At 38.4% G+C, this 16,084-nt stretch overlaps 1 protein-coding gene across 2 annotated transcripts; it reads left to right on the forward strand.

Annotated features, from left to right (window-relative positions):
- The first annotated feature begins 289 nt into the window (after window positions 1–289).
- Window positions 290–13,512, forward strand: GMFB (glia maturation factor beta). Of its 2 annotated transcripts, none has more exons than XM_044917807.1 (7): window positions 290–393; window positions 3,852–3,948; window positions 5,561–5,610; window positions 6,236–6,285; window positions 6,785–6,870; window positions 8,076–8,149; window positions 9,811–13,512. In XM_044917807.1, the coding sequence occupies exons 1-7, from the start codon at window positions 391–393 to the stop codon at window positions 9,880–9,882; spliced, it is 432 nt and encodes a 143-aa protein (XP_044773742.1). In that variant the 5' UTR covers window positions 290–390; the 3' UTR covers window positions 9,883–13,512. The 2 variants fall into 2 exon arrangements, with proteins under 2 accessions (XP_044773742.1, XP_021557011.2); XM_021701336.2 differs by having other exon boundaries at window positions 6,788–6,870.
- Window positions 13,513–16,084: the final 2,572 nt, after the last annotated feature.

Below are 16,084 nucleotides of genomic sequence, written 5' to 3' on the forward strand. Positions count from 1 at the left end.
AGGCTGTGGTCAACGCACATATTTGCCATTGAAATGCTTGACTTAATCATGCCACCATGAAATTGCTCTCAGAGTGAGTAAAGTTAAAAAGGAGCAAGAACGGGCTTGAATGTTAAGAGTGCATTTCGGCAGGGTGGCCCCACTCTCAGACAGAAAGACAGAACCTCCTTTCCTAAAAGGAGCAGGAGCAAGCGGGCGCTCGCGTTTCGCCTAATTTTGAGCCGCGCCTCCTGCCGTCCGCCGTCACGTGTCGGCCCGCCCCGGCCGCGCTGATGGGTGGGGGGCGGGGGCCACTCTGCCTGGCGCCGGGGCAGGAAGGGAGGCGGCCGCAGTGCCATTCTTAAAGGGGCCTGGAGGGAAGGCGAGGAGCCGCTGACGGCCGGAAGGAAAATGGTGAGTTGCCGCCGGGAGGGCGGGGGCCGGAGGGCTGGGCCAGCCAGCCGGGCTCTCCCGTTTGCCGGAGCCGAGTTCGGCGGGCAGCGCCCGAGGTGGGTCGGCGGCCGCTTCCGCCCCGGCTGCTGGCGCGTGCCCACAGCCAGAGACTTAGCCTCCCGTCGCTGCCACCCCGCGTAAGGGCAGCATCCTCCAGCCGGGCCTGGGGTCGACCCCGCCCAGTGGCTCCTGGGACTGGGGTGCGGCCAGTGCGGCTGGATCATCCTCCCCCAGTCTTTCTGGATGGAGGCTTCCAGCTCCTGAACTGCAGGGTCGGAGGGGCCGGGGGTCCGGCCCAGCGAAGGGCTGCCCCAAACGCCGGTTTCTTTGCCAGGACCCGGGCCAGGCCTGAGGGGCCGACAGGCGCTGAGCACCTTCCCTGGCGGCCTTTGCAGGGAGGGCTCGAAATTTCAGATTCCATTCTCATGGCCTCGCCTTAGCTTCTGTTGTCTCCTTCCCCGGCCTGCCTCTAGGGATTTTTCCGTATTCTTGCTTTCTTCCAGTTAGGGCAGTTGGAAATTGACCTAAGGTTTTGGTCCTTAGCCTTAAAGTGACCGTCAAAAGCTTTAGTTTGTTCTGGGGCTTTGGCTTCCGTTCTCGAATGGGTTGAACCCCTCGCTCAAAAATAAGTGGAGAATTAAATAAATTGCCCAACAAGAATTTTCTGAATCTTTAATATCGGGTGTTTAAATATGCTCATTTCTTTAATTAGAAACAAAACACAATCCCCCACTGTCCTATCTCTGATCTCCCACTCATTTCTCAACCCACCTCCCTCGAATAGATCTTGTCGTGGTCAACAAATCCAAGGGACTGTCTTTGCTTCTCATCTTTCCTGACTTTTCATCTGCATTCCAGGCAGTTGACCACTCTCTCTTTTTTGAAGCATTTTCTTCCGGCATGCTTTCCCCTTGGCTTCTGTTTTTTCTCCTGCTTTTCCTCTTGGTCCATTTGTGTCTCATGCAGACTGTTTGCCTTACCTGGATATCACATGTAGGCGTTCTAGGCTACAGTCTAATGCTTTGTTTTCCATTCTGTATTCTTTCTCCATCCTTTCTTACACTCATAGCTTCAATTACCTCCTACCTGTAAGCAGATGACTTGTGAATTTTTATCACACTTGCTTCTGAGATCCAGTCCAGACCTATATATCCCACTGCCTAGTTCTTATCACAGGTGCAAACAAGTATGTTTTCTTACCTGATCCTTTTGATGTAGGTTTGTTTCCTGTAGACTATATTAGAAGCTCCCTGAGGGCAGGCCCATATTTATTTATTTATTTTATATGATTGTATCCCTAGCACTTAGCACAGTGCTTACACTCACTAAATGTTCCTTAGGTGGATAAACCAATAGGTGAACACTTGTTCAACACTCCACTTTACTGTGTGTTAATATTTACCCATACAGAGTTGTTTGCAGGGTGTTACACTCATTCCTAAATGCTTCTACTAATTAAGCAATTAGAATTGACTGAGCCTGGGTCCCTTTTCTTGTAGGAAGGAATTTTTGGCCTTATTATGGTATTGGGGGGATGAAAATACCCCCCAAAAGAGCTGTATAAATTAAATCACAGCATGTTTTTCACTTGGTTCCTGGTCCTTAGAATGTCAGGATTGCACAAGCAGCTCTGAGTATCAGAGCTGGAAGATAAGACTTTTGTGATAAATTGGTCTTTGCCTAAAGAGGAATCTAAAATATTTATTAGTTTCACTAATGGGTTCTACCTTTGGTTGAAGAGAGAATGAAAATTCTAGTTTTTTGACTCTCTTTCTTGAAGATAGAAAAAACAGACTAGGATTGAATACTACCTTCAGGAAGCTCCATATGACTTAGCATCTCTTTCTCTAAGGAGAATAGGACGCATGTACTTGACTCCTACAGGAGCCTTATTCATTGGATAATACTTATTGGTGGGATGTCCTTTCTAATTGTAAATAGCATATCCTATGGTATATCATACCTTACATATTACCAGTGTTCTGAATTTAAAGGACAATTTAAAATGGACAGCTATTTCCTGCTTTAACTTATGCTCTCATTTACCCAACATGGGGTCAAAAACCAGGCTTTTATTAAATTTGTGTTTTAACTTAAAATTGAAAACGTTAATCTTTTGGGGTTATAATGAGACATGTGTATTTAGCATTGGTCTCAGAACTGTTCTAATTCTCTTGAAGGAGGGGGGATCTTATGTATGAAAAGATCAAAGAATGTGGACCTTGTTTGGTACCTGACTCAATCGAACCAACTGTTGGGGGAACAAACAAAACAAAACATTGAGGGGAATTTGAATTCTGTTTGATTATTTGAGATTGGAATTATTGTTAGTTTTTTAAGGTGAGATAATGTTATTGTCCTTATATTCTTAATGGCACATACTGTCATTTTAATGATACATACTAAAATATTTACAGTTGAAATGACTTCAGGTCTTTGCTGTGTGACAGTCCATCGGGCAGTATTGAGAGTGTTGATGCAATAAGATTGGCTGTATGTTGATAATGTTTGAAGCTGAATTATAGGTGCATAGGATTTCACTATACTATTCTTTCCTTTTGTATGTGTTTGAAGTTTTACACATTAAAAAAAAGGAAGAAAAAAAAAAAGATTTCCATGCTTGTGTTTGCAATCAATAATACATTTGCATTACTAAGAGAAGAGTCCTTTGGTCATTTCCTTGCCACATTTCTGGAGAAGAATCTCTTACATTTTTTCATAATTTGTAAAAGGTTCTTTTAGTTTTTATATTTGTTTCATCTGGTTTTGCTTCTGTAGTTCTTTTTTTTTTTTTTTTAAGTAATCTCTACACCCAATGTGGGGCTTGAACTCATGACCCCAAGATCAAGAGTTGCATGCTCTACAGACTGAGCCAGGCAGGCATCTTGCTTTCATAATTCTTAATAACTTCTTTTTTTAAATTCCCATAGTCATTTTATTAAGATATAAAATGTTATTGGTCTTTACTCTTGTGGTTTATTTTTCATACTTTATATGTATTTTTTCATAGTTGTGAGATGCAAAAATGAACCAGGGTCTTATTAATTCTAAGTATAATAAAGATTACTTTCCCGCATAGTGCAAAAATATTATACTTCCTAACAGCAGACAGTGATCCTGTAATTTCCTATATTCTTCTCTTCCTCTCCAGTTCTGATGAAATTGCACATTATTGTATCTAGTTCTTTAAGACATTTATTAGCCAAAGAGAAAGTTAAAGTGTAGCCTAGATATAAGATGAACAATTAATGTAGATACAAAGGTTGGTAGATTTAAAAGCTCTTTAAGTATTCATGTGTTTCATGTTAACTCACATAACTGTGACATTTGTAGATGTCAGTGTATGTTTTTAAAGGTGTTAAGTTTTATAAGTTAAACACATACATGGCATTGAAGTCATGAATTTTTTTCTTTTCTAGAGTGAGTCTTTGGTGGTTTGTGATGTCGCTGAAGATTTAGTGGAAAAGCTGAGAAAGTTTCGTTTTCGCAAAGAAACGAACAATGCTGCCATTATAAGTAAGCTAAACGTGATTGCCTCAGTTACATGGTCTTCGTTGAATTTTATCTTATAGCCACATTGAATAAACTGAGCCATTAGGAAATAATTTGCCTCCTTCTGTTTTAATCTTTCCCCTTGCTTTTATTTATTTATTTATTTTTAAAGATTTTATTTATTTGTCAGAGAGAGAGAGAGAGCATGTGCCAGGGCACAAGCGGGGGGGGAGCGGCAGGCAGAGGGAGACGGAGAAGCAGGCTCCCCGCTGAGCAAGGCTGGGGGTGGGGGCACCTCCATCCCAGGACCCTGGGATCCTGACCTGAGCCGAAGGCAGACGCTTAACTGACTGAGCCACCCAGGCGCCCCTTCCCCCTTGTTTTTAGATCATTTTAAAAAATAAGTAACAGCTGTTATCCTAGAACAGAGGTGGAGTGTCCTACCTCTCTCCTCAGCTGCCTTTACAGCTCTGAAGAAGATGATCTTCTTAGTTACCTGGTCATTGCAGTGACCCATCCAACTCCATCCTTTAACTTCTCAGGAGACTAAAAATTGCCTGGTCATTCAATCTCAGCCAGAAACTTTTGCCTGCACCTAAAATGGTAGTGTTCAGCATTGTCTTCACAGTGATTTGGGGCCTTATTTCAATTCTAAAACTAGAACCCCAGTTTCGTGGAGAGTACTTTTAAGTGTCATTGACTTCTGACAATAGAAAGAATGATTTGCATATTGCCTCTCCCACTGTGAACTGTATCTGATGTTATGTAGATTTCTTTTATATTCTTAAGTAATATTTAATATGTGGGTGGTGATTTAGAAAGATGAAGGAAGGGCAAGGGGGTAACTGTAGATCTCTATAGACTGCTTAACAGAGAGGCATCTGGCAGATGTGAATTAATGAGATAGTTACAACTTGTAATCAGTTTTGGTTCTATTACAAATAAATACTACAACATAGGCATACAGTTCTTAAAAGTGAAAGTTCATGTCCGTGCCTTTTGCTGAGAAAGGTAAAGCTCTGGGATCTTACCATATCTTACAGAATTTACTATGAAATTAGTGTAAAACCAAAAATGGCCACCTTTCCTGAGTAATGGAAAAGAATAAAGGCATAGATTAAACATATTTCAGTTTGGCTTTGGATTATGTTACGTATGTTTGAGTATAGATATCACTGCTATTTGGTAATCCACTATCTCATAATAATCCTACTGCATTATGAAATCTTGACTCTGGAGAAGCTGGGAATTGGTGGTGGTTCTATCTTAACCCCTGGTCTGCTTTTCCTCTTGCAGCTCTAACCATGTTACATAGACCAATCTCATTTACAGTCACCCTTTCAGACCTTATGTAGGAAGTTGCATTTGAGTTACAGAATTCTTCAGACACACAGAAAATGTAAGGAGTTGACATAAAATTCTAAATAAGCAAATGAGGTGATGGGAATTATGGGTAAAAGCCTTTAAAGGCTGACTGCTTGAAAAGCACAGCTAGCTAATAGACCGTAACTAAACTGCAAATGAGTTTCTTAATGTTTTAATTTTAGATGCCAGAAAAAGGGCTGAAACTCTGTGGGTTGGGTAAATCAAGGTCACATTGGAATCACAGTTTACTTATACTATATTTTTATTTTAGTGAAAATTGATAAGGATAAACGCCTGGTGGTACTGGATGAAGAGCTTGAGGTTTGTTTGATCATCTAAGTACATTTTTATAGTTAAGCAATTATTATTGCCTAACAGATGCTATGTTAGTTACATGTACTTTTAAAATGAGTCTAAACAGATGCTCATTATGCATGAAAAGCATGTGCTAATTATTATGTAGCACATTGTCTTGCCGATTGAATCACCTTCTTTAAAACATTACTGAAATCCAGTGTAATAAGTGGTAGAAGTTAAGGCTACATGTCCAGTATAACTTCTAAATTGCTTGGCCAGTAATTAAAAACTAAAATGCTATAACCTAAGGATTTAGTTTGTCAAATTAAGTAACAAATTTAGACTGCAAAGAAATTCACTTTTTTCCCCCTAAGTGAGACATTGATGTTTCCTTTGGGGGGGTGGCTTTTTATCCTATTCAGTATTCCCTGACAACTGGAACATGAGCATGACTATTTAGTTAACACATGGATTTCAGTGGATTAAGGGTTTAGTAATCTCAGGTTATATGCAATTTAGTAACATAAGATTTTATGTTGTGGTATATGGTTATGAATTTATATCTACTAGTAGAATGGGTGCTTGGTATATCTCTTAAGGATTTATGGGTCAGAAAATGCTTAAAAGTTGTTTCTCTTTATGGTTCCAGGGCATTTCACCGGATGAACTTAAAGATGAACTGCCTGAACGACAACCTCGATATCCTTTTCTTAGTGCTTTAAAAAGATTTGTTTTCTTTTGTGGTCAGAATTTTATTTATGAAGTTGGTTTGTTCAATTTTTAAAAGCCATGTATTTTACAAAAATTTCTCCTACACCATGATCACAATCAAAATATGTATGCACATATTGGACTAAGAAAAATGGGAAGTTGACACACTAGTGGGATGAATTACTTCCTTTTTGAAAAACTCCTTTTATTATTATGTGTTTACAGTAAAAATTTAGAAAGAGAAAAAAAATCCATACTACATACTTTTAATACATTTATTTTTGAGAGATTATATGTTTTTATACCTTATCTTTGGAGCTCGTGTATACTTTTATGGAAAGATAATGATAATAAAGGTATGGCTCAAATGGAGAGAACAGAAATTTACCACTCACTAGCTCCCCAGGTGTGTATTTTCTTTCAGAACTTTGTTGGTAAGTACTTGTGTCAAATAGAACAGTAACTTTAGTTTCTTTAACTTGAGAAAAACCTTCATTGTATATAGTTATAAATACCAACATGATGATGGAAGAGTTTCATATCCTCTGTGCTTTATTTTCTCCAGTCCTGTTGGTGAGTGAATTTCTTTAAATAGTGCATATTTGGTTCTGATCTAATTAAACCATTTTTTTTTTTTTTTTTTTTTTTTTTTTTTTTAAAGATTTTATTTATTTATTTGAGAGAGAGAGAATGAGAGACAGAGAGCATGAGAGGGAGGAGGGTCAGAGGGACAAGCAGACTCCCTGCCGAGCAGGGAGCCCGATGCGGGACTCGATCCTGGGACTCCAGGATCATGACCTGAGCCGAAGGCAGTCGCTTAACCAACTGAGCCACCCAGGCGCCCTAAACCATTTTTATAGGAGACAAATTTTATGCTTGTTTTAAAGATGTAAAGTGTTGAATAACCTAAATAGAGGTATGTGTGCATGTGCACACGAATTCATCCCTAGAAAGAAGTTGCTATAAAGCCTCCCCTCTTAGAACTTGCTTGTTTTCTTAGGATAAATTTCTAGAAGTGTAATTGTTTGGTCAAATCTTACATACATTTTAAGGAATTTAAAATGTAGTGACATTTTAAAACACCAACATACATTTTCTTTCTAGGTTTCGTGTATAAGTGCATGAACTTCGTGTATAATCATGATGTATATTTGCGTTTATCTTTAAAATAGTACTTAATGATGATATTCCTGTAACCTTAAGAATAGTCCCAGAGTAGCTTACATTGGATATTGAAATGGCTTATTGTTATTTAAGATATATCCATTATTACCAGAACTCCCAGTACCATTACCATTTAAGCCCACAGTAAACTCTGAACTCTTCTCTAAACTTTACTATTTGTATCATTTACTTAGCACTTAAAATAACTGCAGTACCTTTTTAACTTAGTATGTAAGCAGCCTGTAACTTTTTTTCAGGGCAGATCTCCCCACACTGATTCATCACCATCCCCAAACCTATATATGTTAGGCGTCCATAAAATCGATCTTGATATTTAATGTCAAGATTGTGCTGAAAAGTTCTTAAGTATTTACAAAGTCCTAAAAGATGTGCAGGGATCTAGCCACATTTATTTTTGTCAAGCCCCGGGACTTGTTTGTCAGTTAGCCATGGCTCTGTGCAGGCAGTGAAGTGCACCTACACAGTTAGACTGAAGCTTTCTGTAAACCTGATAGCATAAGAAAATCCTACATGTGTCATTTTAGAAGTAAAAAATGAAAACCCATCATTTTTTCAAAATCTAAGTCTCATTTCTATACTGATCTCTTTTCCAGGGTGTAAGCCTGAACAACAGATGATGTATGCTGGGAGTAAGAATAAGCTAGTCCAAACAGCTGAACTAACCAAGGTGATATTTGTGTTTTACTTGCTTGTTGAGACAATATTTTTCCCTCACTATTAGACCATTAGCAAAGTAATCTGAAGAGTTAAGTATTTTTTACACAGGTGAAAATTAATTAGAACAGAGCAGTACATTTAGAGAGTTTTACTGTTTGGAAATAGAATGATAGAAGTCTTTAATCAAAGTGTGTTTTTTGAATGGAAATTATAAGTTGATTAGAAGAAATCGCATTTAAAATATAGGCAGCTTTAGAAAAGCCACTGCCACCATTCAATCTATTGAGAGTTTTTCATCTTCCGTAATGTAGTTTCTAGTAGATAAAAGTAAGCATTGAAGCTTCTCAGAGCTCTTTACCATAGGCTAAATGAACCAGATTCTGTGCAGGAATTCCATATTATGCAGTTAACTGTATATTGTTCCCAAGTCTGAAATTGTTAAGAATACTTCTTAGCTTTATTAAGCTAGACCATTCTGTTTATATGAGACACTTTCCTTAAGATTTAACATGCCCCCATTGTTTTATGGCATTGTTGAAGTTTAACGGTAAGATGGGTACTTGTTTTCAAACTTTATTTAACTTCACGTATTAGTTTGAGTTGAAAAAAGTATATACTTCTAAGGTTTTGAAATAGAATATTACATCACTAAAACAATATTAAATAACATTTCCTTTCAGGTTTTATTTTAAGGACAGCGTCAGTGTTTTACCCTTAGGTGTTTAACCAGCAGCCCAAGAGATGTCTTTAAGTGCCCTCTGCCTTTTCCCGTTAGCTCATGTGATTGTCATTGACACCACCAATTTATAGACGCTACTTTCTCTCATTTGTACCATAGGAACACCCTGGAGTTGCTCTAAGGGGGTCGGGTGATTAGGAGGGAGCTCTGTTAACAGCCTCATTTCCATTCTGATCCCACAGCCCACCATCAAGTGCTGGAATTAAGGCATTACAATTTATAAGTTACTGTTACAAATAATCACATCGAATCCTCATCACAACCTTGTGAGGTTGATGATGATATTCCTATTCTGTAGATGGGAGAACTGAGGTTCAGAAGATAAAAGACTTGCCCAGGGTTGCATAGTAGTAAATGACAGAGCTAGGATTCAAACCCACATTGGCCTCAATCCCATACTTTCTGCTGTATTATGTTGTTTCTGTATAGAAAGACTTCCTGGGCCTGCGTGTGTACAGATTCTTGCAGAGATCCGTGGCTGAGGACCTGTAGTCCATCCTTTTCAAAACAATCCACAGCTTGTATTTCCTCCAACTATGGAAGACCAGCATATGTTCTTCCACTTCCTAACTAACTAGACTGATTTTAGTTGTGTGTACTTGGGGTATCTCTTCTAGTGGGTAAGATGTACAGAACTGTTCTTTTAGAATATTCATAGATTTGATTCGTAGATTTGTAGATTCTTTTAGAATATTCGTAGCTTTTAAGAGAGTTTTGGTTTTATGCCATCTTGATTGCTAAACTTTGGTAACTCAGTACTTAGTTAGCACTTAAAAAAAGTAAAGGTATATCTAATTTACAAAGATAAGTTATGACCAACATGAATGAAAGGAGGGAGAACTTGGTTTGTAATACTCACATATACAATGTGTTTGATTTTTTTTTTTTTTTTTTGAGAGTGTCAAAGTATGACCTAACGTTTTTTTCTAAAGGTATTTGAAATAAGAAATACCGAAGACCTAACTGAAGAATGGTTACGTGAGAAACTTGGATTTTTCCACTAATGTGAACTTCTGTGTTTCTGAAGTTTTTATGTATTAACCTGACCATACTGGAACCAGACATAAATACTTATGCCTAAAAATGCACTGTTACTTACAGTTTGTTTCCTGCAGTAAAGAAATATTCTTCATTTGTTCAAAGTTTGAACAAAGGGGAAATCATCTTCATAGTAATGAAACTTTGTAAAGTGTTTCCTTATATTTGTAATTGTTAGGTGGACTACTTCTCTCCAGGGACTTTTTGCACTCTTGTGACTAATTTCTATAACATACGGTTCAGAATTTGTTACTATTTACAGACACCATTGGAAAGTGGGTATTAGATTGTGATAGACAACAGTTGCCTCCTTTTGACAAATACTGGATATTAGCAGTTTATATATGAAAATAGCATATTATCACTTGTCAAATCTTTAAAATTTATTTGGGGTAAAAGACTTGAATGACCCAATTTAGAGCCATGAAAAATAATTTACTGTAGTGTAAAGCTGCATTACAAGTACACTTGTCATCAATTCCATACCTTCTTTGGTTTCCTGTATCTTTTTAATCAAGTCCAGAAACTTTGTTCATCAGTCATTCATTCTTACAGTCTGGGAATTAGATTTTATAGTAGTTATGACTGTTACGTTTTCTTCTTACAGGAAATAGCATCTTAGTCTTGGAAATTGATAGGTTGGAACTAATCAAGGGCTTCATTCCTGGTTGTGTCATAGCTAGATAGTTTTGGATCTAGGTTAATAACACTTTATTAATAATAACACCTCTTAATGTTGTCCTGTGAACACAAGTTATTTTAAATGTGTTAATACTGTGCCTTTGATTTGTTAGCTTTAAAGTTAGTTTAAGACTTTTACACTGCCAGTATTCCAGATTTGGTGAAATTAATACTTTTGTAAAGGGTCCAAGTAAAACTATTTTCTAATGTGTATATCTGAAATTTGTAATAAAATCAACTTCATATTTTTAAAAATTCCAACTATCTACTTGTATTGGTGAATATATGGCAGTTGAGAGTTATAATTTGGGGTGTATTTATGATTACCTTTGTGCCATAAGAAAAATTACTTATCTTAAAACCTTGGCCAGAGTTAATAACATTAACACAGTAATAGAAATTGCATCTTATATCCTAAACGTCAGAAGATATTCCCAACTGGACATCCATCTTGTTGGCATCCTTGGCAGAAAGCAAGGATTCTAATATATAGTGTACTTTAAGAACAACATATAAGTGACTGTTTCACATTAATTTGACAAAAGGTCTTGAGACTGTAAAGACTAACCAAATTTGGTGAGTGAATTCTTATATTAAGAATATCTTAGTCATTTCAAAACTAGAAAGGCATTATTTTATGTTGACGTATTTTTCATTTATATATTCTTTGCATTTTTTTTGAGGTTTCTGTGCCAACACTAATAAAGAGGTAAAGATAGTTGGAATTTTCACAATATTGAGTCTTCTGTGGCCAACACTGTTTGGCTTCACTAATCTAAAAAAGAGGAAGCAATAGGAAGTTAGTTGGAGATGAGGAAGTGCTAGAGTGGACATTTGTTTTGGTTAATGAATGGGAAGGACTCTTTATTCCAATTTCCAGAGAGAGAGAGAACTTCAAACCCAGGAAGTTTACAAATTCTTTAAACAGCTATTTTGATATTGGAGAATAATGCTTATAATTCTGTGGAAATGCAGATATAACCCAAGTGAATGGAGAGTGTTTTTAATGTTTTTAAATGAAGGAAATCAGATTTCATTTCACCATGTTTGCAGCAATAAGAGAAACTAGTGCTGCAAGAATATGTTTTTTAATGAGGTTCCTTATTTTGTCTTGCATGTTTTAGTTGTTTTGTTTTGTTTTTAAATTTGAAAGTCCTCCATATTGTCAGATGATACTGACTTCCATAAACAGAACTTAGTTCCCCTGTTCTCTTAACAGGGACAAAGAGCTGTGATAAATCATGCTTATTTGACTCCTTATCAATAACATGTATTTTGCAAGACAATAGATTATGATTGGGGAATCAGTAGAACATGTTTTGACTCCCTCTGTCCTATAGGGAGACTTACAAATCCTATGCTCTAGAGTGTTCTCAGACTTTTATATAAATTTCCCTTCCATGTAATCAAATTTTGCATTGCTCTTTTCAAGATATGTTCAGTTTGCTCTCTTTTTCTGCCTTCTCTCAAATAGTAACTCCAGATTGGATAATTCCAGTTTATACATTCCATAGCTTTCTGGTGCAGCCATTCCCGTTCATATCTTAATCTCTCCCTTTTGGCATCAGCTTTTTTCCTGGGAACCCCCTTCATGGTCTTCTAAGTCAGCATTAGTTTTGAAATTGTTGGCCTTGCATGAGTTCTGCATAGCATCTAATGTTGTCACAATAGAGCCAACTAGTAATCCTAGCATGTTTTTAGTACAGTTTTTGTGGCAACATAAATGACATATGAAGAAAAACTGTTCTCAGGTTACTATGCTGAAATTCCAAAATGTCAGAGTTTTGAATAGTCTTGCTTTGTTCTGGTATTGAAGCAATCATGTTAGGAGAAGGGTTGTTAGACCGTTTTTGTTTAATTGACTTCTAAAATAAGTGTTCAAATTGTCTATTTCTAAAAAGTTTACCAAATACCTAGTGCAGTTAAACATACTCTTGTTTAAGAGGGTGTTGCAAAATTTTTTATTACCGTTACTAAATAACCTTGGTAGCAAAATGTCTGTCTGCACTTTTCTCTCCCCTTTTATCTCCTATTTTCAGGAGTCAAATGTAGCCATAAACTGTATCCTGGTCTGACACTTTAACTAAAAATTTCCAGTTAGAGGAATTTATTGCCAAATTAAATTTGGCTGTCTTTATTCCGCACCTATATAGGTAGTTAGGAAGGTATACTTAAAAAAATGTTTGGACTGCTTTAAAACCTGAGCAATGTCATTAATCCATAACGTGGACTAGTGATGGATAGATATTTTCATAAGAGTTTAAATGCTGATATTTGGTGGAAGTAGAGAGTAACTTGTATTCTATCAATTCAAATATTCTTAGTACGGTTGCTTTCCCTATTTGTTCAATAGACTGATAATACTGGAATCTGTAGAATTTGAGCCTTTACAACTTATGTGAAGAAGTGTCTCAAACATTTCTGGACAAATCTTATTTTGTATTTCTGGAAGAATGTAAATCTTCTTAGGCCACTTAACACCAATGGCCCCAAGTTGAATATTCTTGCGAAATTTGTTTCTTGTTATGCCATTTGACATTTCAAATCAGTGACCATGTTCCTGTAATATTCAGACAACTGTTAGGGTTGTGATAGAAACTGTGTTTTCTTGCTTTTTGGAATATAGTTCATACACATATATTACTTGAATATTGTTTGAGATCACTAACTTGCCAGGGCAGTTCCCACTGATCTAGATGGTCCAATATAATCTCATTCAGGAGGCTTGAAACATTAATGGTTTAGTCTTGTGAATTTTAACAGTTCCCTGTCATCATTTAACAAACTCAACAACTGCACAACTTCTTAAGCTGTGATTTCAGTCTCTGCTAGTTCATATTGCATGTTTATTTTGGACAGTCTTCTGTTAAGCATGGTGCTTGTACTGGTTTAAATAAAATGTTAACATGAAAGGACTTCTCGCTTCTCATTTTTTTCTCACCTCCTCTCCCTTTTGGAGTTACTCTCACCTGCCTGGCTCAATTGTGGCCTTTGCATGAGCCACAGTGATTCAGCAGTTTACTTTCTCTGGAAGAACTGAGAGGCAAAATAAACAGGAACCACTTGGCAAAGATAGGATTGGGTGAGGGAGAATGTAACAAGATTATAAACATTTCTCAAACTTGTTCTGAGGCTAGAATGATTTGTTTGTAGTGGCAGAGGGCATTATCTCAAATGATGAACCCTTGCTCTTAAAGGGAAAACCGTAAGTTAAAGGGGCTGTGTACTTCCCAAGAAATCAAATTGAAGGATCTTTTATTGAATATAGTATGTCACTTTTAAACATCCACTGAAGATCCATCTTGCCTTTGTTTTAGACTATTCTGAATGGTTTGTGTTTCATATCGAATGAATACAAATCACCACTACTTACCTAATTTTTAGAGTCTAACGTACACTTCTTGTGATTGAATAGGTGATAGAAGTCACGATTTGTTCATGGTTTGTGAAAGGAGTAGTTTATTGTCTTCCTGTCTTCAAGAATCTCACAAGGAGAATTGGCCAGAGCTTGGAAACATGTCTTATTTCTCAAATTTGTCCATTTACGTATTCGAAACAGCCAGCTCCTAAATTTTTTCACCTTCATTTTTATTTGGGGTGGGGGGGTGTCCTTTTACTTTCCAGCAGCAAAAAGCATTTCTAACCACTTAATGTCCCAGGGTGGGCCCACTCTCATTTGTATGAGGGCACACCCTGAGTGGATATTGGATCCTTTACAGTAATATTTTTGGCTATGTTGGAGACCCAAGTAGATTAAAGATCTTACTGCTGAGCATCACACTGGCTCTTGTTCTTTACCTGAGATCTGTCCCCAGGTAACTGGAAAGCACCCTGCTGAGGTATCCCCCTTCCCCAATTACAGGAAAGAAAAAGCAGAATGCCGAGGTTGCATCCAAAAGCCATGCTGTAGTCCCCAGAGAAAATGTGTGTACGTGTGTGTGAGAGCGTGCGTGAGCGTGACGCTCCTTTTCACTACCACCTACAGGATTAAACACAGATTCTCTTCCTAGAATGTAAGGCCCTCAACATTTTGGCCCACTGCTCACCTGTGGTGGACAGCCAAGCCCAAATGGGCTGCAGCCCTTCATTAGATAGAAATGCCCCAGGCACTGCTCCTTGCCGAAGCCCTTTCGATAGCCATGATTTGTCCCACATGGATGTACTTGCCTGTCAGCCTCTCCCCAGCCTCAATACACACAGGACCTCTCACTTCCAGCACCCCGTGGTTGAACTCAAGAGCCTCGCCTCTAAGACGTTTGCCTGACTGGTACCAAACAATGAGCTGAGCCCATCTCTCCCGGTGCCAGGTACCAAGAGGTACTTTACAATTCAATTCCTGACGTTGGAAAGAGGAGCCCGTTCTCTTGAAGTGGCAACTGAGCTTGGAAGAATGCCATTAGATGGAGAAGAGGGAGAGACAATGTCGGCTGGGGCCGCGTAGAAGGAAGCAGGCTTGCAGAGTGGCTGAAGCACGCTGAGGAGCCACACTCCCGCCTTTTAGGTTCCTAGGGCCTCCTCTGACCCAGGGCCACTCCTCAGAGTTCCCTTTTTCTGAGGCCTGGTGGGTTGCTTCGCTCTTTCTGGGTTCCTCTCATGGCTACCCTTACCAGAAATTAAGTTAATGTGGACATGTCTGTTTTACTTGCATGCCAGAGAAGCTAGTTCTAGTAGGACCTCTGGTTTCACCTGCCACCATCCCCTACATTCCTACATTTACACCCCAGCCTAACTGAACACCCTTCTTTCATGCAAGCATGCTCTGGGCCTCATCCCTACCAACAGAAACACCTCCCCAGGCTGCTGTGGCCTGTCAAAATCAACAATCTTCGATAATTACCTCAAAAGCCATTTCTACCATGAAGTCGATTGTTGAACTAAATATAGTTACTAATTTAGGAAAAAACCCACAACACTTCTATTAAACCAATATCATTAGAGAAAAATCAGAAAATACAGACAAGCAAAAGGAAGAAAATGTCTATTCCCCAAGAAATCCATCGTGACATTTTTGGTTATCTGTTTCCCTGTCTCTGGAGGAATCTCCGGCCCCATAGCTTTTTTAGGCACCCTAAAGAATGATAGAATTACACTCATTCTTTCAGGTAATAAAAATTCCAACCTAGTCGAATGTCAAAACTTCAATATCTTACTTCCTTTAAGGCTCCCTCCCTCATCTCTCTCTTTCCTCCCACTCCACTTACATCAAATCCACATCAGGCTGGGAACCCACCATGGGGGTGGGGATGGGGTGTAGTCTGTCCCTCATTATCGCCCTCCTGCCTTGCTCCCCCATTCACTAGTTGTCTCTAGGCCCTCTGGGATTGGTGGAGGAGGGCAATGACTCATTAACCTGGTACAAATGTAATCTGGAGTGGGTGCCCTCTGGGCTGTGGCTAATGTCAAGTATCAATTCTTTTTCCTCATGGTATGCTTCTGTGAGTTCCTTGCCAATTTCCACTGGGGATTTTGGCTGGAAGTCCCTTGACA

This window comes from Neomonachus schauinslandi, chromosome 9 (genome assembly GCF_002201575.2).
Source record: "Neomonachus schauinslandi chromosome 9, ASM220157v2, whole genome shotgun sequence".
NCBI lineage: Eukaryota > Metazoa > Chordata > Mammalia > Carnivora > Phocidae > Neomonachus > Neomonachus schauinslandi.

Bases quoted from the DNA above. Each gene is read 5' to 3' on its own strand.
- GMFB (XM_044917807.1), top strand. The intron at 5,611-6,235 runs GTTTGTTTGATC...TTATGGTTCCAG, and splicing joins TACTGGATGAAGAGCTTGAG to GGCATTTCACCGGATGAACT. The intron at 6,871-8,075 runs GTGAGTGAATTT...TCTCTTTTCCAG, and splicing joins TATTTTCTCCAGTCCTGTTG to GGTGTAAGCCTGAACAACAG.